The sequence below is a fragment of the Zingiber officinale genome, chromosome 8A (assembly GCF_018446385.1).
Source record: "Zingiber officinale cultivar Zhangliang chromosome 8A, Zo_v1.1, whole genome shotgun sequence".
In the NCBI taxonomy this organism is placed as follows: domain Eukaryota; kingdom Viridiplantae; phylum Streptophyta; class Magnoliopsida; order Zingiberales; family Zingiberaceae; genus Zingiber; species Zingiber officinale.
The window spans coordinates 38,097,254-38,121,521 of record NC_056000.1 but is presented as its reverse complement, the minus strand read 5'-3'; the positions used below and the strand labels follow the sequence as shown (position 1 = coordinate 38,121,521).

General features: G+C 36.6%; 3 protein-coding genes across 4 annotated transcripts; 1 reads left to right on the top strand and 2 right to left on the bottom strand.

Moving 5' to 3' along the window:
* The first annotated feature begins 972 nt into the window (after positions 1–972).
* On the top strand, positions 973–4,728 carry LOC122008537 (TNF receptor-associated factor family protein DDB_G0290965-like). Of its 2 annotated transcripts, XM_042564297.1 has the most exons (4): positions 973–1,194; positions 1,297–1,349; positions 1,490–2,422; positions 4,249–4,728. In XM_042564297.1, exons 3-4 carry the CDS (start codon positions 1,511–1,513, stop codon positions 4,393–4,395), a joined length of 1,059 nt encoding a protein of 352 aa, XP_042420231.1. In that variant the 5' UTR covers positions 973–1,194; positions 1,297–1,349; positions 1,490–1,510; the 3' UTR covers positions 4,396–4,728. The 2 variants fall into 2 exon arrangements, with proteins under 2 accessions (XP_042420231.1, XP_042420230.1); XM_042564296.1 differs by lacking the exon at positions 1,297–1,349.
* A 403-nt stretch (positions 4,729–5,131) lies between these two features.
* On the bottom strand, positions 5,132–8,112 carry LOC122008536 (putative pentatricopeptide repeat-containing protein At2g01510). The gene has a single exon (XM_042564295.1). The coding sequence runs from the start codon at positions 8,091–8,093 to the stop codon at positions 5,655–5,657; it is 2,439 nt and encodes an 812-aa protein (XP_042420229.1). The 5' UTR covers positions 8,094–8,112; the 3' UTR covers positions 5,132–5,654.
* A 1,003-nt stretch (positions 8,113–9,115) lies between these two features.
* LOC122008538 (2-alkenal reductase (NADP(+)-dependent)-like) lies at positions 9,116–10,866 on the bottom strand. The gene is made up of 5 exons (XM_042564298.1): positions 10,550–10,866; positions 10,270–10,450; positions 9,830–9,996; positions 9,662–9,744; positions 9,116–9,572 (listed from the first exon to the last, which is right to left on the bottom strand). The coding sequence occupies exons 1-5, from the start codon at positions 10,790–10,792 to the stop codon at positions 9,194–9,196; spliced, it is 1,053 nt and encodes a 350-aa protein (XP_042420232.1). The 5' UTR covers positions 10,793–10,866; the 3' UTR covers positions 9,116–9,193.
* Positions 10,867–24,268: the final 13,402 nt, after the last annotated feature.

Here is a 24,268-nt window from a genome sequence, read left to right as displayed (position 1 = left end):
GCTACTAGCCTTTGGAATAATGACTAGCACATAAGGGAAGTATTTATCTCGACTTTGTTAAAATTCGAACCCTAGACCTCATTATGACAATACCTCATGTACTATTTACTAGACCGATCCGAGAAGACTTCTTACAATCACATGATTCATTCCGGACTATAGAATTCATGACTCTAATCAATATAAATACATTATTTGTTTGATACACTATGGGGCAAAGCTTCTGTTGGAGCATAATAACTTAGTTATGGTATTAGAAGTTAATATGGTGTGTATAGTCAATATTGAATGGATGTTTGATGAGTGAAATTTATGATGTGTCAAGGTTTAACATATGCTTGACAAGTGAAAGTCTAAGCATGTCAAAATTTATAGTAAAAATCTTAATATTTAACAAGTCAAAGTTGATCATATGTTTACTCTCGATAGATAACATTGATCGGATGCTTAATAAATAGAAGTCAAAGTTAATAGATTGCGTCAAGTTGACAATATATATAATAGGTAAAATAGTGTTATTTGCAAAAATATATATATATACTTACAAAGATATTTTATAGTCAATTAAGACCTTAGACACAATACTAAGATAACTCATCTTACTTTATAAATTGCATCTTCACAATTTTAAAATCACCAAAATACCACTCCTACTCTAAGCCATTAGCATCATTGCCGCATCTAATGTACTAGAATACAATTTTCAATTTGAAAAAGTGAAAAAAAATGATAAATGGGCGGGGAAAGTGAAAATGAACCAAAAAAAGATCTCATAAGATCAACTGTTTTGACTTTGACGACTTTGCAGATTAATTAGAACAAAAGAAAACGCAGCGATTTAATATGCGGTAGGCGCATCACCGTTCAATCCGACTCCATCACCCAGGTCCCGCATCCAAGATAACATCGGACGGTCAAAAGCACAGAGTCGCATATGCTTTATATGCAGTTGTCTTCACGCGTCGCGTTCTGGTGCACCGTCTGCTAGGCTAGTCAAGGACTTGCCCTTCCTTCCAACTCTTCTTTTCCAAATCAATATTTGATTTTTGTTTTTCCAAACATCAATTTCAAGGGCTTGGCAATCGAATTGAGTAGGCGGCGGAGTTGTATTCTTGTTCTCTTTTCGATTCGAAGAGGCGGAGTAGTTGATCTGTGTCGCAGTTCTTCTCCCCTGAGAAACTTGCCGTAAAAGAGGTAACTTTAATTTTCTTTCCATGTAATCGATTTCGTCTCGAACAGAGTATCAATCCAAACCTTGTGCTTTGCGTTTAGTTTAGCTTCAATTTTCTCCTACAGAATCGACAACGTAGAAATCAACGAAGAAATTTTCCATTTACTTCCTTAATTAGGTATTACCTAATTATCTCTCCATCTTGCAGTTTTCATTTGCTAGGCTTTAAGTAGTTATTTGGTACCCATGAACTTGTTGAATGCTTGGAATCACCTGTACTGAATGCTAATATTCTTAGTTATCTTGGTTGCTGTGCAGATTTTAGGGTTTGGTGCTGCAATGGACGCCCCTGAATCAGATCCTTGCCCAGTGAAGGAGAATGTGCCTTTGTTTAGTTGCGATCAGTTTGACAAAGCTGTGGCACGAAAGATCTCGCAGATGCTACTCTTTGGATTGTCCACAGCTTGTGTGGACAATACAACTGGTCTGTTCAAGGGTCCTGCTTCAGTGGCTGTGGTCATTAGGAAGGAGATGGTAGACTATCTCAAACAAAGAAGTCAAGCGTATATTGCAGAAGCCACAATCCAAGGCGGTGCTAATGCCACTTCAGTGGATGAATTTCTTGAAGGTCCGACTGAAGTCGTGTCCGTTCTTATCGATGAGTTTGTTGGTACAAAGAGGAACTTGTTCAGTCGTGTTTCGGGGTGGTTATCGAGTGAGGGCCGAGAGGAGAAAATAGATGATTTTGTGCAGGAAATGGAGACAAATGTATTTTGGCCAATAGATCGGAGGGAAGCGGTTGCGGCAATTCTGATTCAAAATGTGGATTTGAGGAATGTTTTCCACTGTTCAATTAAGTTTGATTCTGCTGAACAGCTTGCTGAGCATAAAAGCCAGTGTGGATATAGGACATTGAATTGCATGAACAATGGATGTAAGGCTAAATTTTCTGCTATGCATGCTGAAAAACATGACTTAGAATGTCCTTTTAAGATTATCCCTTGCGAGCAAATGTGCTCAGAGATGATTATGAGGCGCGAGATGGATAAGCATTGCATTACTGTATGTGCAATGAAGCTTGTGAATTGCCCTTTCTTTCAAGTTGGCTGTGAGTCAGCCTTTCCTCAATGTAACCTTGAGAAGCACTGCTCGGAATTTCTTCAGTCACATTTACTGTATGTCCTCGGAGTGATTCACAAGCAAGAGGCTTCAATGGAAGAGCTAAGGATGCGTGTACAGTTGCTCGAAAAGGTGATATTATTTCTTCAATTTAATTCTATTATCATCGTCATGTTTTCTTTGAATCTTTGTCTAGTTAGAATTATACTTCCGGATCTAGATCTTTCTTTGATTGTATCATGATTATCGTGTTGCCCTTCAACTTGTAGTTGCTATTCTAAAATTCTAAATGCTTATATTTACTACTTGTTTCAAGTGAACATAGTACACTGTCCTAAAATAGTACAAAAACAATACCGTACCATCACAAACTAAGTTTTATGTTCCAATCAAAATTCGGTATAATGCAAACAACATATAGGCAAGCAATATGATATCTCAAGGATTAGTCGAACCTTTCTTAAAATGTTATTTGTCCATGGAACCTCTTCTAAATTGCATCTCAGTTCTCTCAAGTTCCCACTACTAAGGCACCATGTCATTTTTAATGTGGTTCAATATATTTTCTTTTTAGATTGATAGTTCATGCCAATCTTTCGTGCATGGCAAATATTTCGTAGTATTTATGAAAACTAATACTTGTGAATAGTATCTGAATATATAAGTTAGAAGTCACTTGCCTATACATTTATTAGACACAGTCTGCAAGATCTGCTAGGCGATTGTGAAATCGTTTGTTGATTGTCAGGAAGTATCTAGGCATACAGATTACGAATAACTTAGGGGTAAAAATTTCTCTATTTTAGATTCTTCCTGGAATAGTATTCTTTAGGCAAAGAGATGCTTGATGTATGCTGCATTTCAACATGATGCAAGTGGTAAATGTTTAGGGCGAATCATATAGGATTTGGTTATAATAATTAAAAACTAATTATTATGGAAGGGATGTAAGCAAGGTTGTTAGGATTGAGTTCCTATATAAGAACAATCTGGGGTTTGTAGGTTCGAGCAGGATCTTAAAAATTACAATTCAAAAACTATATATTTTTGTTTAATAGGGATCTATAACTCATTTTTGAGTTTCTAGCTTACTACATTAAACATTACATCCTTATAATAGCGTAACACAATTAAAACTACTCATATAGTAGATATATAAACAATGTTAAACGTTAATCTGTTACATATTAGGTATGAAATAGTAATTTCTTGTCAATGAAAAAACTAAAAAGATTTCTTTTCAAAAATTAAAAAGGCTTCTTATATAATTTGAATTTTTTTGATGCTACGATATGATGGTAGCTTGCTAAGTTCATTAGAACTGAATCCAATTTAGATCTTACTTAGGATCTGGATTGTCAAGGGAGATTTAGTCTATAAGCATTTTTATACTCTGGAGAACAATATTAAAAGAAAATATCTATAACTTGTTTCCACATGTTATTGAAGCTAAACCGAAAGCAAAAAATGGATGTGTTGGGCAAAAAGGAAATCCAATCCGTCAATTTCTAGTTGTCTAAACGAGGATAGGACAATGAAAGTAGAGTCACGAAGCAACCTCATGCCTTCCTAATGTCGCTGGTAGTGATGTTATTTGGATACCACCAATGGACATGAGTGTAGCTTGTAAAATAAAATCTTAATAATCAATGTGAAGCACAAGTAAGCTTGAAATCAAAGTTCACATTAGGAAACCTATGGACTTCACTAGTGAATTAACTCACAAATTAGAAATATAAATTCCTTGCATAGAACAGTTGTTGAATCATGTTATTTTCTGGCAATTGTGCACTGTATACTTGTGCCAAACTAATTATGCATGAGAAATGCCAAGTGTTCATACTTGCTGATGTTGTTATCACTTTACCAACCTAGCTATAAAATAGAGGCAGTAGTTACTTCTTGCCACAACTCTCTAAATTTCAAACAGTGTTGAAGTGATGTTTTTGGTTTTGCAGTCACACTCGATAAATGAGTTATCTGAAGCCTTGGATGTGAGATCACTTACCCTTGCGATTAAGGAGCAAGAAGCAAAGATGAGGAAACTGGAACGCAATGTCAGTAAAATTCAGAATCAACAAGAGCTAATCAAGAATACAAAATGAGCTATAAAATTCTCTTCTTCTGCTTTTCTTCAGTCGTGATCTCCATTTATTTTTTTATTTGGAGTATACAAATTATTTCTTTGCTATGTAAATTAGATGGATTTCATATCAATATAAGTTCATGAAGAGGTGTCCCAGAGCTGCCTTGTCTGGGATGGTTTCAAACTTCTAACTTGGATTTGGAATGGGGATATACAAAGGCTATCCACGATCATTTCTTCAATGTTATTTCATTTGTTATGACAATTGCCAAAACAAAAACAGGTTTACCATCACAATTTGTAACACCCCAAAGGTCATTATAGATACAACAATTATCAAGTTTTTATCTCATCAAGTGAAGTTGACTATATAAATTATCCTATATCATTGGATTAGATTCTTTATTTTATCATCATTTATATTTAAATAAATTTTATTATATTTTATTATTCTTAATCAAATCTTCTTTAGCTTCTCCTTGATTAATGTACGTATTACCTAATTGAAGTATTCATCGGTTGGTTAGTATATTTTTATATCATTTTAAATGCATATTGGAGTTTCCCTTAATAGGTGTACTTTGACTTGTTTTTTTCTAATGTTTTTATTGTTTATCCTTAATAATATTCTCGTATATCTGCATATTCATTTTGACAGTCTCATTGCACATCGTATAAAACCCAAAGGATGAGTACAAATGTAAAGAGAATTTAGCTTTACATTGTAAATGTCATGCACTGAAGCTACAAGGTCTAAATAGAAAGATAGTGAAGCTTCCCACTATACATAATACATGCCATAAGTAACCGAAAAAATACATGTGAATTGATACCATAGATGATATAAAATGACTATTCATCTAAGACACATGATTAGAAAGGCCAGTTATCTCTTCCCGGCGGTGTGATGATTAAGACATGAAGTGTTATCATATGAGATCTTGGAGTCGAAACTTGGTATGTCTGAACATGTCTTCTCTTATATTTTGACCACCTGCACTAATGATTAGTAGTCATCCATGATTTACTTTCTCTGTGTTGACTTGGGGATGAACTGATGGGATATTAAAGTGAGTGAATCATCTTTTGTCACATGACAAATTACATTGATTTTTTTTAAAGTAATTTTATATTTTTTGGGGGGGGAATCCTTTTTTTGACTTCTCGGTAGGGAGTTTGTCTCGTCGACTTCTTATCCTTAAATAACATCTTTGCTCTTTCTGTCATAAAAACAAACGAAAGAACCAAACAATGTCTTTGTATGTCTTTGCTATGGAGCTACCAAAAATCTCCACAAGAGCACAATCCATCTTTGAAATGGTGGAACCTACTTGAATCCCTTACAGTGATTTCTCTCTCGACAATCTTGGCTATCACCTGGATTGCGGCATGGCAATCTGTGCACGCTCGTATGTTCTTCATCACAACTATGGGTGTTCCAGGACCCGTGTTTAGGATAGCGAACGCAATCGCTAGCCTTTCGCTGTGGTACCTCAAGGACACAATTTTGCTCTCTTCATCCACCAAATGAAATGCACAGCCAGTATCTGGTCTATAACCTTCCTTTTCCATCTCCTCACTTAACTTATCAAGTAGATCTTTGATCTCATTAATCTGAGGGTTCATGTTGTCATTGGAAGAGAAAACATAGATTTTGTGCATGATCTCGACCCAACTATATGCTGGTTCCTTCCTCAGTCCTCGGTCCCTCATCATTTTCTTAACCTTGGCAGCAGCATCCCATTGGCCCGCTCGAGCATAGACATTTGACATGATGACAAAAGGAGCCGAGTCCTTGATATTCATACTAAAGAGTCGATCAGCTGCATGTCTAGCCAATTCTTGGTTCCCATGTATCCTAGATGAGTTCAGGATAGAGTTCCATATGATCTGATCTGCCTCGAAAGGGATCTCATCGACGAGTTTTTCCACCTCATCTAGCCGCCCGACACGACCCATCAAATCTATGACACAAGCATAATGCTCTCTCTTTGGCTTCAGTCCGTATAATTTGCTCATGGAATGAAAATATTGTAAGCCTTCTTCGACGAGGCCATTGTGACCGCAAGCGGAAATAACACAGAGGATAGTGACAGAATCTGGTTTGACATCCTGTCGAAGCATTTCTTCAAACAGTTCGATGGCTTCCCTACCCTGTCCGTTCTGCGCGTGTGCAGATAACATTGTGTTCCATGAAACTATATTCTTGTTGGTCATCTCATTGAAAATTTTCCGAGCCAAGATAAGGTATCCACATCTTGCATACATGTCAAGAATTGCACTCCCTGCAAACACATCGATCATGTATCCGCACCTGATAACGTTAGAATGTAGTTGCTTCCCGAGCGAAAGCAAAGCCAGACTAGATGCAGCTCTCAAGATGCTCGAAAATGTAGCTCTATCGGGACTCATGCCACCTCTTCTCATCTCACAGAACAGTCCCACTGCTTCTTCGAATAGCCCATTCTCTACATAGCCTGATATCATAGCAGTCCATGAAACTGTGTCCTTATCTATCCCATTCCTGAATATCAACATAGCAGTCTTGAGATGACCACATTTTGAGTACATATCGACAAGGGCATTGCAAGAAATGTTATCGCATGCCGACCCTGTTAGAATCACTTGAGCATGGATCTGCCTCCCCATTTCAAGATCTGGTAGACTTCCTGCAACACTTAGCAGACTTGGAAAAGGAAATTGACTCCTATCGAAACCAAGGAACTGCATCTCTGTAAGGAGCTCAATTAGTTCCTCAATGTGCCGATCCCAAGCATAGCCGGATACCATAATATTGTAAGAAACATTGTCCCTCTCTTCCATCCCATCAAATAGTGCCCTGGCCTCAGTTAAGCAACAGCACTTCGAATAGAAATCCAGCAAAGAATTGCATACGAACACGTTCCAACTGAAATTCGTCTTAATGACGAGACCATGAATTTGTTGGCCTAGTCCAAGATTAGACAAACCAGCAGCAGTGGTTAGAACTCCAGAAAATGTGAACTGAGATGGCTTCAGCCTCAAATTCCTCATGGTGACAAATAGCTCCAATGCCTCAGAGTAGGATCCCTCTTTTGTGTGACCCATTAGCATTGCATTGAAGGTAACAGAATCCCTTTCTCGTGCCTCATTAAACAACTTTCTACCCAACCGGACATTGCCGCACTTGCAGTACGAGTCCACCATGGTATTGTAGACCATAACTGTGTTGCCTAATCCAGACTTAATGATGTGCGTGTGAACCTGAACGACGCAGCTCGATGTGTCTGGTGAGCTGCAAGAACTCAGCAACGCCACAATCGCCACATGATCAGGACTGATTCCCGATCTCCACATGCACCGGAAGAGGTCAAAAGCTTCTTCAGGTCGGGCAGCCTGGGAGTAGGCATTGATTAGGATAGTCCACGTGACCGCAGTGCGGTCTGCCGTGCAGTTGAAGAGTCGACGAGCCTCTTCGAGGTAGCCATTCTTTGCATAGCCAGAGATCATGCGGTTGGCAGTGAAAGTGTTCTTCATAGGCATTTCGTCGAACAGCTTGCGTGCTCTCAACAGTTGTCCCTGGTCAAGCAGAGACTGGAGGTGGTGATTAGAGTGGTACGTTTGGAGATCAAAGCCAGTCTTGATCATGTGAGCATCGACATGGAATGGGCTGACAATGGACTTGAGGGGAGACTTGGGATTTACTGAGGCAAATGCTTTGAGTTTAAATAGTTTCATCACAAATGCGACAGGAAGATTCTCAAGTCCCAACTAAAGCGTTTACTGAGGCAAATGCTTTTATTTATTTATTTTCTTTTCTTTTATCATGGATGAAAATTTTATATTTAATTTATTTTTAAAAAATATTTTCTTTCCCACTGTATTTTTATTTCCTTCTTTGTATTACTATTTTTTTTTTATCAAAATACTATTTATCAAATTTAGTCAAAATTATTCCAATTTAACCAAATCGCTTTAACTTGATAAAATTATTTAAAAATTATTATAACAACTATAACTATAGTTACAGAAACAATTACACCATCGTTGCATAATTATAATAGTTTGGAAGTCATTTTGACCAATATAAAATAATTTTTAATAAGTTTAGATAACTTTAACCAAATTAATAAAAAAATATAAATCAATTTATTTTAACAAATTATACCGATAGTAACTACTACAAATCCTGAAATATGAATATTTTTAAGATGAAAAATATACTAATGTGCTGTTTTTATTTTTTAAAGAAATACTCAATTAAAAAACTTAAAATAATATTGTTAATCCAGCGTCTCCATGGAGATATTTGACTCTCAAATATCCCTTATTGAAAGGGATTAATATGATAATAAGAATTACATATACTCGGAGACGGGACTGCCGGGCTCAGACCAGGCCAGGTCTACAGGTGATACAACATGAGGGACCAGAACAATCCTTTTGTCCCGGTCCAAGAGTGGACCAGGACAAGGGACCAGAAAATCCGGTCCCGATACAGCACAGCAACTTGATGGGCTGCGGATCTGCTGTCTCTCACCATCACGCTCCGTCAAGACAGTGATGACGATCAGCTTAGAGTTAATCTTTGTGCTGTTTAAATTATTTAATAAGATAATCGTATTTAATCAGTCGGAGAAATATTCTCACCACCGTGGAAGCTCTTATAATGTGTCAATAAAGGAATTTACGGACTAATTTAGGTTCAATTTATTTAGATAGAACAAACAAAAGAGTTGAAAAAAAAAATAATCATAAAGTTACGCATAAAACTCCATTATGATATTATTAAAATATGACTCTTATTGCATACACGACAAGGTTTGAAAGACAGTGATTCACTCCCGGGCAATCACCACCAACTGTTTCCCGACGTTGCGACCGGAGAAGAGGCCCACTAGAGCCGCCGGAGCATTCTCGAGTCCTTCAGCGACATCCTCGACGTATGTGATCTTCCCTTCCCTTATCAGCTGCACCACCTCGTCCTCAAACTCTCGGTAGAGATGATAAAATTCGGACACCAAGAACCCTTGCATCCTGACCTGTTTAATGAGGAGACAAAACAGGTTGTGCACAGGATCAGGCTTCTCCAGGTTTAACTGAGATATCATCCCACACACAGGGATTCGACCATGGGTTCGCATGTTGGGAAGAACCGCATCGAGCATCCGGCCTCCTACGTTCTCGAAATAAATGTCGATCCCTTCGGGCAAGCACCTAGCAAGGAAGAATTGTTGTTGACAAGGAACAAGCTAAGGGATTCTCAGAACGTAACGAGGTGTGTGTATATATATATATATACTGACCTCTTTAAGGCTGCATCTAGATCAGTTTCTTGCTTATAATTGAAAGCTTCGTCAAAACCAAACTTGTTCTTCAATAGGTCCACCTGAACAATAATATTCAAACAATTTAATTCAGAATGGATCTTGAATCGATCCGCTGTGAATTTGAGTTGCATTTTGGGACAAAACCTTTTCATCAGACCCAGCACTCCCAACCACGTAGCAATCCATGCGTTTGGCTAATTGCCCAACAAGTTGGCCAACGGCACCTGAGGCAGAAGAAACAAAGACCCGTTCGCCTTTCTTCGGCTGTGCGACTTGAGAAAATCCAGCATAAGCTGTAAAGCCAGGCATGCCTGAGACCAAAAGCAATGGAAAAGTAGATCGAGTCACAAATCCTTAACTAAAAAGTCCATTGAAATGGAGTTGATCAGATGGATGGATGAATGTTCGCTGCGAAGTTAAGACCTTGGAGCAATCAAATGGTATGCAGTTTTATGCAAGAATTCCTTCAGTTTAACCTTACAATTAAATCATAAAAATTAACCAATCGGCAAACGTCGATGCAGATCAGATGCATGGAAAGATGACGAGGAGACAAATCGACAATTTGAGGCATAAAAGCTGACCTAAAAGACCGGTATAGTAAGAAAGGGGCAAGTCCGTGTATCTGATCTTGAAGAAACTCCCCAAATTCGAGACGAGGAGAGTGTACTCTTCCCATCCGGTAATGCCCCAAATCAGATCACCGACTATGAAATCGGGATGCGTGGATTCCACCACTCTACTCACTCCGAGGCCAGTAATCACCTTCAAACAGAGTAAGAAACATGCAATCGAATCTCATTCAACTATTATATATATATATCACAGCAATCGAAGTCGATTTTAGGGATGCGATGTGCGTACAGAGCCGGGAGTGAAGTCGGGGATGTAGCTAGGCGTGTCGTGCTTGGTCATGCGGCCGCGCATGTAGGGATCGCAGGAGAGGTAGAGATTCTTAACGAGGATCGCCGGCGGAGAGCCCTCGGGAATCGCCAGAGCGACGGTCTCCGTCGCCACGACCTCCACGTCGCTCTCCCTGGGGCTGCGTCCGGCCTCCACGTACTGCTTCAGCACTACCTTCTTGTTCCTCACCGCTTCCGAACCCATCGCTCGCTCTGCTTCTGCTTCTTCTTCTTCTTCAGAGGGCGTTCGATGAGTAAATAGAGGTTGAAGAAGGTTGTAGATTTATAGAGACGAGAGGAAGGATTTAACAGCGACATCCGATGGGCTGGTGCTTACGGTGCGAATCATCCATGCAACACAAAATTTAATAGATTCTAAAATTTAAATAATTAATTAAAAATAGTACGTTTGGATAAAGCTTAAAAAGGGAGGTGCCCGATTAAAGGAGGGAAGAAATTTAATGTGAATAAAAAGGGGCAAAAAAGGAAAAAAAAGAGAGGATATTTTGTGAGGGGAGAGGAAGCTTTTAAGTGACCGCGATTAAGAATGACAATATCTTTTGGATATATATAAATTTATGTTAATCTGTATCCATCCGTTAAATGATAAGTGAGAAGAAAATAGATATAATATCAAATTTTACTTTTGATCAAAGAATATTATGGGTCTGGTGTGGAAGATTAGGATCCCGTTGGTCCTCGTCTACAATTAGATTAGGCCCAATGTGCTCCTGATCTATAGGAGATTATGTCTAAACGTTTTAATTGAAAATTAGTATAATATTGGAACACCTTTAAGGAGTCCGAAATATACCTTTAGACTCCTTGCAATCCGAGAAATTCATAATATCTGAAATGAATACAATCTGAATTTTCTAGATCAATTTTGATCGAAATTCACGGATAGACCTAGGCTATTTGGATTTCTGTAAACTTACACCCATTCGATAAGATTGAGTGAGATGCAGGTAAATATGATGTCAAATCCTAAATATTATGTCAAGCCTTGGTTCTGATTAAGAAACATTGTGGGCCATGTGTGGGGAGACCAGGACAAAGTTGGTCCTACTTGGTCTTAGTCTGCCATCAGATCATGCCCAACATTGTTCTGGTCTTTAGGAGCATACCAAGACCAAGTTAGGTATGGTCTACCCACACCAAGCTCACAGTGTTTCTTGATCAGAATTAAGGTTTAACATCATATCTATCTTCTTCTCACTTGATCATACTGGTAGTACCCCAAGGTAGTTTTGATATGATGAACTAAATCAGGTTAGGTCATATTGATTTTTAACCATGTATCTAAGTGTGCAGGAATTTAGGAGCATAGGAAGTCGAGTGAAAGACGCAGATAGCGAGAAGGACGGAACAGGAGAGAGCCGACGAGCTCAGTGCGTCTGAGGGACGAGGTGTTGCGAAAGAGTACCAGGCGGACGAGAAGGAGGCGCGCGACGTTTATGAGGGACGAGAAGCCGAAGCGGAAGATTGCTCGAAGGCCGGAAGTTGGGTTCGAGTGAGTCATATTCTGGATGACCGAGATCACCTATGGGAGTAGAGCCAGAGTGGAAGATTCGGAATAATGCGAGCGGGACCAGAGAGGAAGACCCGAACTAAAAAGTCAACTAGAAGTTGACTTTCTGGTCCGAGCGCTCGAAACTAAAAAGTTAGCCATTTAAGACGTAGCGTGTCCCATTCTAATAAAAAGTTAGCCATTTAAGATGGAATTTTTATCCCATTCCAGGCGCCTGGAACCCTTCCAGGCGCCCTCGAGTAGGGCTATAAAAGCAGACCTGCTCCCAGAAGCTAAATACAACAAGAAAAAGAGAGAGAGAACACTTGTAAACGATTTCTTTTGTCTATCTTCATATTTTTAGTACTTAAACTGCTGTAAAGAGGCTTCTCCACCTGAAAAAGAGTTTAGTGCGATTTTCATCTTCCTTGGATTAACAACCTCCTGTTGGAACCCCAAGGTTGTTTTGGTGTGATCAACAAGTTAAGTTAGGTCTTGTGTGTTTCTAACCTTGTGTCTAAGTGTGCAGAAGCTTAGGAGCACAGGTAGTCGAGTGGAAGACGCAGCTAACGAGAAGGACGGCACGCGGTGCGTCCGAGGGATGAGACGCTGCGGAAGAGTACACCGGTGGACGAGAAGGAAGTGTGCGGTGGTTCCGAGGGAGGAAAGTCGGAGCGGAAGACTGCTTGAGGAGCAAGAGACACAGCTAGCAAGAAGGACGACATGCGGTACATCCGAGGGACGAAGACTGCGGATGAGTACGTCGGCGACGAGAAGGAAACACGCGGCGATTCCGAGGGACGAGAAGCCGGAGGGAAGCCCGCTCGAGAAGACCGGAAGTTGGGTTTGGGTGAGCCCTTTTTCGGATGACAGAGATCACCCAAGCAAGCGAATCCGGAGTAGAAAAACCGGACCGAGGCGGGACTGAAGCGGAGAAGAGGTTTCCGACAAAAAAAGTCAACTTCTGTTGACTTTGGGCTCCGAGGCACCCGGAGTAGTCCGGGGCACCCGGAATGCTTCCGGGCGACCGGACCTTGAATGTTGACTAGATCGAGATTTATCTCGATCTGAACATTGGGGGATAAAATTTACCCCCTTAGGGCGCTCGGAACCCTTCCAGGCGCCCCGACCAAGGCTATAAATATAGCCTTGGTCCAGAAGCTTTTCAATCAGTTCAGAAATTGTAACAACACTTGTGCGCTTCCACTATTTAGATTAGATTCTTTCTTTCTGTGCCTACATTGCTATAAAAGAGGCTTCTCCGCCTGAAGGAGATAGTAGTGCGATCATTTTCCTTGGATTAACAACCTCCCCGGTTGTAACCAAGTAAATCTCGTGTGCCTTTTACTTTTCTGATTTTATTTATTGCTTTTCTATTTTATATGCAAGTGTTAGTTTGAAAAGTCGGGAAGGGTTTTGTTTTTATTTTTTCAGGGTTATTCAACTCCCCCTTCTAGCCAGTCGCAACGGTCCTACAAGTGGTATCAGACCTGAGGCGTTTCAGGAGGACTAACCGCCGAACGAAACAACGAGATGAGCATTCTCCGGACTCGTACTGATGGTGAGTTATCAAGACGACGACTGTGATTCAAGCTCTTCCGAGATGAGCATCGAGAGCATCGATGAAGGGGGAGCTTCGTCAGAAAAAAGCAGCAGGTCAGGAGGAGACACGGACAACGAACTCGACAAGGTAAGTCAGGTACGTTCTCTTCCTCCCGATAAACTTTTTAAGTTTGTTAAATTATTAACTAAAGACTGCTGTAAATTAGAAAAAGAAATAAAGAATTTAAAAATAATTTTAGCTAAATCATGCCCTTTAGAAGAATTAGATAAATCAAAATTAGAAAATGAAAAATTACAATTAGAAAATAAAAATTTGAAAATTCAAATAGACAACTTGAAAAACTATGCATGTTCACCTAAAACCAATTTTAGAAGATCTAATAATTTAAATTGGTACTTTAGATATCAGGGACAAATTATGAACGTTTCAAGAAAATATGTCCCTAAAAATTTTTTAGTTAATCCAGTAGGTTGGAACCTATATTGGATTCCTAAATCATGCTTAAACTAAAATTTAAAATTAATGCTTTTAGTGAAAAAATTAAACAGTGAATTTCTCTATGAAGCTTTGTCTAAGGAAGTGGTTGTTGCTCCAATAACCAAGAAGGCCTAGTGCCTCACTACGACCTGGAAGCCAAAATATTGAAATAAATGTTTAATTAACTTTCGGTCAAAGCATTAAAGTTAGAATTAATTAATGCTTTTAAAAGTTTTTCAAACATTTTTTTTCAAATTTTTTTTAGAAAAATACTTACATGGAATTTTTACTTAGAAAATTTCACTTAGAAAAATCTTAAGTTAGGATTTTTCTTTGTATTTTCTTTCAAAAATAATTTTTGTAAAGACATAAAATTTTTTTGGAGATTTTTTTTAACTTAGAATTATTTTTGAGTACTTTTTCTCCTTAAAAAAAATTTTCTTTTATACTTAGAAAAACTTTCAGAAAATATTTTTTTTGCCTAAGTTAAAAGTTGTACTGAAATTAAAAATTTCTGCTTAAGTTTTTTTTTTTGAAAATTTTAAAAAAAATATTTTTGCAAAGCTGTTTAAGTTAGAATTTTTTTTCACTTAGAAAATTTTCTTAAAATCTTACTTAAAATATTTTTAAATAGACTGTTTATTATTGCAAAAATTTTTTAAGGATCTTAAAATTTCTAAGTGTTTACCCTTAGATGTCTTCTTAGAACCCCATTTTTTTGTGATCAAAGGGGGAGAAAAATTAGTATAAGTATAGGGGGAGGTAGACCAAATTTAACTTGTTTTATTTTTGTACTTAATTACAAATTTAGTTAAGTTTATTTCATGTCTATTTTCACCCTATCTTAACTTGGGTTGCTCACACCAAAAAGGGGGAGATTATTGGAACCCCAAGATTGTTTTGGTGTGATCAACAAGTTAAGTCAGGTCCTGTGTGTTTCTAACCTTGTGTCTAAGTGTGTAGGAGCTTAGGAGCACAGGTAGTCGAGTGGAAGACGCAGCTAACGAGAAGGACGACACGCGGTGCGTCCGAGGGACGAGGCGCTGCGGAAGAGTACACCGGCGGATGAGAAGGAAGCGCGTGGTGGTTCCGAGGGATGAAAGCCGAAGCGGAAGACTGCTGGAGGAGCAAGAGACGCAGCTAGCGAGAAGGACGGCATGCGGTGCGTCCGAGGGACGAAGACTACGGATGAGTACGCCGGCGGACGAGAAGGAAACACGCGGCGATTCTGATGGACGAGAAGCCGGAGGGAAGCCCGCTCGAGAAGACCGGAAGTTGGGTTCGGGTGAGCTCTTTTCCGGATGATAGAGATCACTCAAGCAAGCGAATCCAGAGTAGAAAAATCGGACCGAGGTTGGACTAAACCGGAGAAGTGGTTCCCGACGAAAAAGTTAACTTCTGTTGACTTTGGGTTCCGGGCCCCCGGAATGATTTCGGGCGCCCGGAGCAGTCCGGGGCGCCCGGAATGCTTCTGGGCGCCCGGACCTTGAATGTTGACCAGATTGAGATTTATCTCGATCTGAACGTTGGGGGATAAAATTTACCCCCCCAGGGCGCTCGGAACCTTCCAGGCGCCCCCGACCAAGGCTATGAATATAGCCTTGGTCCAGAAGCTTTTCAATCAGTTCAGAAATTGTAACAACGCTTGTGCGCTTCCACTGTTTAGATTAGCTTCTTTCTTTCTGTGCCTACATTGCTGTAAAAGAGGCTTCTCCGTCTGAAGGAGATAGTAGTGCGATCATTTTCCTTGGATTAACAACCTCCCCGGTTGTAACCAAGTAAATCTCGTGTGCCTTTTACTTTTCTGATTTTATTTATTGCTTTTCTATTTTATATGTAAGTGTTAGTTTGAAAATTCGGGTAGGGTTTTGTTTTTATTTTTTTCAGGGCTATTCAACACCCCCCCCATTCTAGCCGGCCGCAACGGTCCTACACCTTCTTGGTTGTAACCAAGCAAACTCTTCGTGCCTCTTCTTTGCTTTAGTTTCTTATATTTATTTTATGCAAGTGTTAATCTTAATTAAGTTATAAAAGTTCGAGGAAGGTTTTTCATTTTTTCTTTGCAGGGCTATTCGCTCCCTTAAGCCGGCCGCCAAGGGTCCTAACACCTACATGTAGTTACAAGTTTGCATAAATCCAAATATCCTAGGTTAATTAATGAATTTTAGTCAAAAGTCATTAATTGATCTAGAGAATTCAGATTACATCAATTTTTGGTCATATGGGTTTTTAGATTATAAGAAGTTTAAAGGTGTCATCCATTAATTGTTTTGGGTTCCCTAGAGGTGCTCTAGTATTATACTAACTTTCAACTAGAACGCTTGGGCTTGGTCTGCTCCTAGAGACTAGGATCATGTTGGGCATGATTTGAGAGTAGACAAGGGCCAAGTTGGCGCTACTTGTTCCTAGTCTCCCCACACCAGACCCATATTGTTCTTTGATTAGAACTAAGATTTGATAGCATATTATCTTCCTCTCTCTCAACCCTACTGAATGGTTGCAATTTTACAAAAATTTAAATAGTTTAGGTCCATAAGTGAGTTTCAGTCAAAATCCACTGATTAACCTAGAGAGCTCAAATTATATTGATTTCAGGTCTTGTGAGTTTTTGAGGTTGCAAGGAATCCAAATGTGTTATCCATTGTATTTTTTGGGCTCTCTAAAGGTGCTATAATATTAATGTATTTTGCTAACTTTTAGGTATAACGCTTGGCTTGATCTGCACTCATATTAAAGACAATATGGTCCCAGTCTTCCCACGCCTGCCCCTTCCTTAATCAGAACAAAAGTTTGATATCATATCTACGTTCTTCTCACTCGATAGGTGGATGCAAGTTAATATAAATCCAAATAGTTTAGATCCATCACTGATCTATCCAGAGAGCTCAGATTGTATTCATTTAAGATTCTGTGGGTTTTTGAGATTGCAAGGAGTCCAAATATACTCTCAATTATTGTTTTCGAACTTCTCTAGTGGTGGCCAAGAGGTTTTGCCTTGTAGAGATCATAACTTTTAACTCAAGATAAATTTTGAAGTGTTTGAGGAGCCAAAATGAAGCTTGTTTAAAGATCTATGATTTGTTATTGGGTATTTTTTAGGAGAAGTTTAAAAAGTGTTTTTTTTTTTAAGTTGGCCTTTGTATCTGGTTTATGTCTATTAATTTTGGGATGATTATCTTGGTCCATAAAAAATTTTCATCGACTATTAAGATAAATAAAAAAACTTTAATTATAAGTGACTCATCACTCCAATATTTACAGATTAATTATTTATTTATGTATTAATTTACTAAGACTGAAATTCGATCGTGCCTGCGAAATTGAGAGACGTCCTACGGGGTCTAAAGAGAGCTTTTGTTTTAATGGTGAAGAGGCCGTGTGACTGAGACCGTCCACGACTCCGGGATTGCTCTTCGATTATGAGCAATCTCGTGGCGCCATGGGAGACATTCGAACGAGGTAGGTGGATAGCTTGTTCCGTCTGATTTTGAACGGATTAAAAATATTAAAATATTAATGCACGAGTGAATTTTTTAATTTATATGTCTATCATTTTACATTGAATTAAAGGGATATCCATTCCATCTTCTCTTATGGAACATCTAGAATGTTATTATAAGCAGCATATTAATATAAATGAATTTAATGAACATTATTAATTAAAAAATATTTATCATTTTAATTAAAATTATTTAAATTTTATCAAAAAAATTAGTTTTAGATAAAATATATTAGGATATTATTTAAAATGTTAAAAACAAAAGAGAGTCTTTTAATAAATAATAATAATTAGGGCGTTCTTTTGAAATAAAAGTATTTAGAAAATAATTTAAAGGTTCAATATTCTATTCTTAGTGAGGAATTCCAATTTAAAAAATAATTAAAAAAATGGATAAATCAAGACAAACATAAAAGCAAAAGTGTTGGTTGTAAAGAAAATTAATATTACGATTTCAATGTCTTGCTTGTAAAGATAAATAAACATTAATTAATTTTTTGACAAAAAAAAATGCCATCGAGTCATTTGTTCAAATTAAGCCCACAATTATAAAAGATAGTGCAATTAAAAAAGATATTATATAATATAATTGAATTCTTTCGCTAGAGATACAATCACTTTAATATATAAATAATTTTTTATTTATTTGAATAATATAATTTATTCATTATTATAATATAAATTGGGACGAGAGTCTTTATTATTGTTTTGGTCAAAAGATGTCTTTGAAAAAAAAATTAAAATCTTAATAAATAAGGAATAAGAAATTAAATTAAAAATTATATTAATTTCAAAATAATTAAATATACAATATAAAGTCGACTCGACTGAATAGTAAAGATGAAGATAAATTTTTTAAATAAAAAATCTATAAACCGTAATAGAGATTATAATTATTCCATATTTATTATTAAAATAGAAAATATCAATTATCACATACATATTAATTATTTTTCTAATTTATTAAAAGTGCATCAATTTTGAATACTTTTAAATTTATTTTTATTTATTACACATGCGTCAATCTTAAATATTTTCTATTTAAAATTTTGTAAAATTTCTTTCCTTTTTCTGAACGTATCTAAAATTTATCTTTAATTTATTTTCTTTCCAATGATATTTGTTTCATTACCTGCATTACTATTTTTATCAAAATACTTTTCATCAAATTTGATCAAAATTGTTCAAATTTGACCAAAATTGTTTCAAGGCTAGAACAATTATGTCATACTTGCTATAATTATAATAGCTATGATATAGCTACAACAATAATTTTGAAGTGATTTTGATATAATAATTTTGATTAAGTTGAATTGATTTATTTTAACATATTATATTTTTTAAGATGAAAAATATACTAAGGTGTTATTTTAATATATATATATATATATATATATATATATATAGTTCAACAAAAATGTAAATGAGGGATACTCTTTACATTTTTGCTCATATAAATTTCTATCCCTAACTAAACTCATATTTCATAGAATGGAATTCAATATATTTCTTTGCTAAAAGCAAAATTCTAGCATTACTTAATGACTTGTTATATCTATGCATATTAAAAGGGTGATTTCACTCATTTATTTAGTCAATTAGTAATACTACAAATAAACATAAAGGAGGAGTCTAATTCAATATAAAATATCAAAATACCTAAGTGATGATCTTAAAATAATATTGTTAATCCTAGTTATAACGAGTCAATAAAGGAATTCTTTTAGCTTCAATTTATTTAGATAAAAAAGCAAAACTTAAAGTTAAAAAAGTGCAATTGATATCATTGTAAGGCAATCTTGTTATTGAAGTATAAATTCAACTTTAACTTCTTGTTATTGAAGTCTAAATTCAACTTTAACTTCTTGTTATTGAAGTCTAAATTCAACTTTAACTTATTTATTAAGTAGCCTGAGTAGATAATCGCATGTTGCTAAGTATGAATGGATAAGTAGCTTGGGTGGTAGTTGGGTTGTTGGGAAGACTTGGTCGAGATCCGAGGTTGAGATGTCTACCAAGATGTTTGTTGAGGCTCGAGGTCGATATGTCCACCGAGACACAAAGCTGAGATGTTTACCGAGGCATGAGGTCGAGATGTATGCTAAGATCACTGTTGAGACCCGAGATCAAGATGTCCACTGAGACACGAGGCCGAGATATTTGCCGAGACTCAAGGCCAAAATGTTCACCAAGATGACTGCCGAGACCCAAGGCCGAGATGCCCACTAAGACACGAGGCCGAGATGTCTACCGAGACACGAGGCCGAGATGTCTACCGAGACACGAGGCCAAGATGTCTGCCGAGACACAAGACCAAGATGTTTGCCAAGACCCGAGGCTAAGATGTCCGTCGAGACATGAGACCGAGATGACTTCTGAGACCGAGGTCGAGATGTCCACCGAGACACGAAAAAGAAGATACCGAGGCCTATGTTTGATGCAGTTTTCTTAAAACAGATTCATCCTCCTCCGATAGTACTTCGAGGTTACGATGAACGCTTATTTTCCATGATACAATGGAGAAACCATGATCGTACTCCAGCATAGATTGTTCGTGATGAATTGAGAATGCATCATAGTACTATTATTGGTTGACTGTCGATCAAAATGAATCGGTAGAGAAGAAAGACGGGGAACGAAGGTAACAATTTTTTTTTTTTTTTTTAGCTATTGCATTCCTCTGCTCTCAAAGTTATGACCTCCTTTTATAGGAGCTCCATGCCTTCACTACATTGACTGACCGAGCAATAACCATTCATTGCCTCTAGCCACTTGGTCATCAATAGTGATCGTTTGCAATCGACGGTTATAGATTCTCCATTAATCATTGATTAATGCAATTGTTCCATTTGAGTGGCAAATAAAAAGATTCAGGTGGTAAAATATTGGTTGATTCGCTTTGCTTTGACTGATCCGACATTTGACACACGTAAGTCGTGCTCGCACACGAGTCAATTTGGTTCACTACAATCCAGACCATAAATTTGCATCTCCTGTGGGCCCATGTATGAGCGAGAGTTTTTTTTCCATACATTTATTCACAACATCAATATTTGTGAATCAATATAAACCAATAAAAGTGCATTTAAACTTCCAATATGAGGCTAAACTCTCAATCACAATGGAATTTCTTTCATCTCTATATCTTTTTCATTCACATATATCCAATAATATGTCACATGAATGAAAACATAGTATATGATAACAGTTAGCAGTTGAGTCCAATATATAATAGATATATTTTCATCCTTTGAACATTTCCTTGAAAAGATTTATTTGCTTATTAACTAACAGTAAACACAATATCCTTGAATTGTTCTACAATCTATATAAGCATTAATATATTTCACCCATAACTTTCCCTGATAAAATTCAATTCTCATGAGTGTATTTATTCTTGGCTATGAACAGTTCTGTGAGAAATTTTAAAAATTGTGCTTCCAATTTTCTTTGAAGCGGCCCCCCACTTCTTTCTCATATAAGTGATCTTTTAAGATATTCCATATTACTCTATTGGATCATTAAAAGCTGGGTGCTGAACCTCCGTCTTTTATTAATACATTGGGTTATTCCCCCATAGTAAGTAACTTTGTCGATGTAAATAGGTTGTTTCTTTGAACCTAGTTCTTGAGATCTCTAGTCTGCATATGTTGGGTTTTCTTTGCACCAACATTTCTTATTGGCATTAAGCTCATTCGTCACGATAAGTTTGCAATAGACTTTCTATTTAACCCTTTAGTTAACGGATCTACTAGATTATCCTTTGACTTTACATAGTCAATAGTGATAACTGTCGTTGAAAGTAGTTTTCTAATAGTATTGTGTTTACGACGTGTATGTTTAGACTTATCATTATACAGATGATTCTATGTGACTATGTATGACCCGCTATAAGAAATACGTCGATTAGTGATTGAAATTTTGGTCGCTTATTTTTTGGTCACTGACATCATTTAGAGATGAAAATTAATTTTTTACTGCTAATTAGCGACGACATTTAAATTTTGTCGCTAAAATTAGCGATGAAATTCATTTTCGAATTAATTTTTTGCCGCTAAATTTAGTGATCGAACATTAATTCCATCGCTAAATTTAGCAATGGAAAATTAATTCCGTCATTATATTCATTTGTGATTGTTAAATTTAGCGACAAATGTTTAATATCTATCACAAAATTTAACAGTGAAATTAAATTTTTTGTCGCTAATTTTAGTTCAAAATTTTCCAAAACATTCCTAAAAATATTAAAATCATGGAATATTATATCACATAATTTAATTCAAAAACCTTAAACAAAACAACATTCAAAATTCAGCTTATATTCATGCTCCAATTAAAATAATATCAACACAAATCATCAATATCAACACTAATCATCAAAATAATATTATTAACAACATCCAAATGTATACAATTATAATATCAATACTAATCAAAATTAAATTTACTAACAATATCCAAGTGTACACATTATTGGAAGCACTATATTTAACAACATTAATCAAAATCTTCCTTGTTAACTACATATGTCTCAATTCATTCTCCAATCTTCAAAGTTCCAGCAATTCTTCATGGATTTTCTAAATTTGCAATTGCACTTCAACAAATTCCCTTATCCTTTCCTCTTTTTGTTTCCTCAGCTCCTCCAAAAGTGGCGCAACAGCTCCTCCAGGCATGACTATAATTACAATATTAAGATAGTAACAATTGATTCTAAAAAGATATGGGAATGTCATGTCATATGATGGTCCTATAAGACAATAAATATATGGTAGGTATAACATTTAGCTCACATGCTTTGTCCACATATCATGAACATGAAAATTATGTCTCAATACACAACTCATGCATTCAATTACAGAACTACCTAAGTTTCCACAAAAAATTTAAAAACTAAATAATGAAAAAAAAAAGTTTAGCTAAATACCTCACTTAACACATGGATAAACTGACTAGCAAATGAGGGCAGTAAGATAAGAAGGTAGGTAAAAGAAACAAAGAGTTATGTATGATTAAAATCAAACAGTATGAATCAATGAATCAAAATAGACAGTCATTTGCAATATATATAAAACAAAGATTTTTATTTTATGAGCAACTCATTCTTGTAGCATGAATCTGAGTGAGTTTGTTGGGGGCCAGCGTATTTATCTTTTGTTACCATGAATCTGAATGAGTTTGCTAACGCCATCAAGGAGAATTTTGAGGTGCATAGCAAACAACTACAAACCAAACTTCAAGCAAATAAGCCCCAATTCAAATATTGGTTTTAGTAGGGCTAACGATATATAGAAGGGAACAATTAATCCCTAGATTGGTGTCCAACAGTTAATTAAAATAAAAGTTGAATTATTTTATGGAGATTGCTTGTAATAATAAATGATCTTTTTAAAGTATTTAGGTTTCCTTTCATTTAAATTAATCTAAAAACAAAGCGAGCGCATGATTTTACATATGGTAGGGCAATCAACAATTCTCAAAGCTATATAGTAGTAATATAGACTTTAATATTAGGGAGCACTCAATAAACCTATTCTAAATGTAAGCATTAGCATTAGCTATTTTAAATTCGAATTTTATCAAGAAGTGGCTGAGATTTGAGAGGTAAATACCTTAAATACAATGTATAGTTCATTTAGATAAAAGTCAAATTCTTCAGAACTATTAAGAATCTTGGTAAGCATGTCAATTAGTTTTGCACGCCCTTCTCGCAGTCTAATCTCACATCTTTGGCTTGATCAAAGTGAAACTATAAGTAGAAAAAGATTAATAACAGATAAAAAAAATATCGTGAAAGACTTCAAAATTAGGAGAAAAAATGTGGCAAGTTAAGAAAATTGAGAATTGAACAACCTACTGAGAGTGTGCAACAATATTAGTATGTAACAATAATGTAGTAGACCTCCAACCAGATCAATTTAGGGGATAATCATATGAATACAACGGATCAAGTATAAAGAGCATATTCCCTTGCATGAATTTAATTTTATTTCCAATCTGTCTGATTCAAAAAATAAAGACAATTAATTAAAAGAAAATTGAATTAAAAAGCTTGGAGGACCAAGCCAACTCCTTTATATTCTAGATCAAAAGCTCAATGAGGAAATGAAGACTAAATCAATGGACCTACAATCTTGACAAATACTTATTCAGACTTAAGATATAGTAAATGTATCATTTACAGAAGTAGCTAGCTGAGCTCTGTGTTCACAAGTCAGCCAGATCAAAAGTTCTAGACATGGCCTTGTGTCAAGATTCAGCCCTTCCCTTTCTCACTTCTTCAAATAATTCGGGATGAAATATTGTATGCTTTTCTTGACATCCAGAGGCAAGTATATATCCATTCTTCAGTCCAGACACCAATAGCTAGTCCAGCAGCATAAGCTGCTCCCAGAGCTGAAGTTTCAATATCTGTAGGTCAAGCCCATTAGATCAGTCTACCATATAGAAGATATCGAGAAATTTTGCTAAGGTCTATAAAAACAAGTGAAAACATGTTGGCAAAGTCAATGGTTGCAAAATAACAGGGTAAAGTTTGTTGATTCCGTCCGGAAGCTGAGTCGGATGAAGGCGAGCCGCGCTGTTGCGGGGGTTGACGGAAAGTCGCTATAATGCTGGGTCGATCTGATAC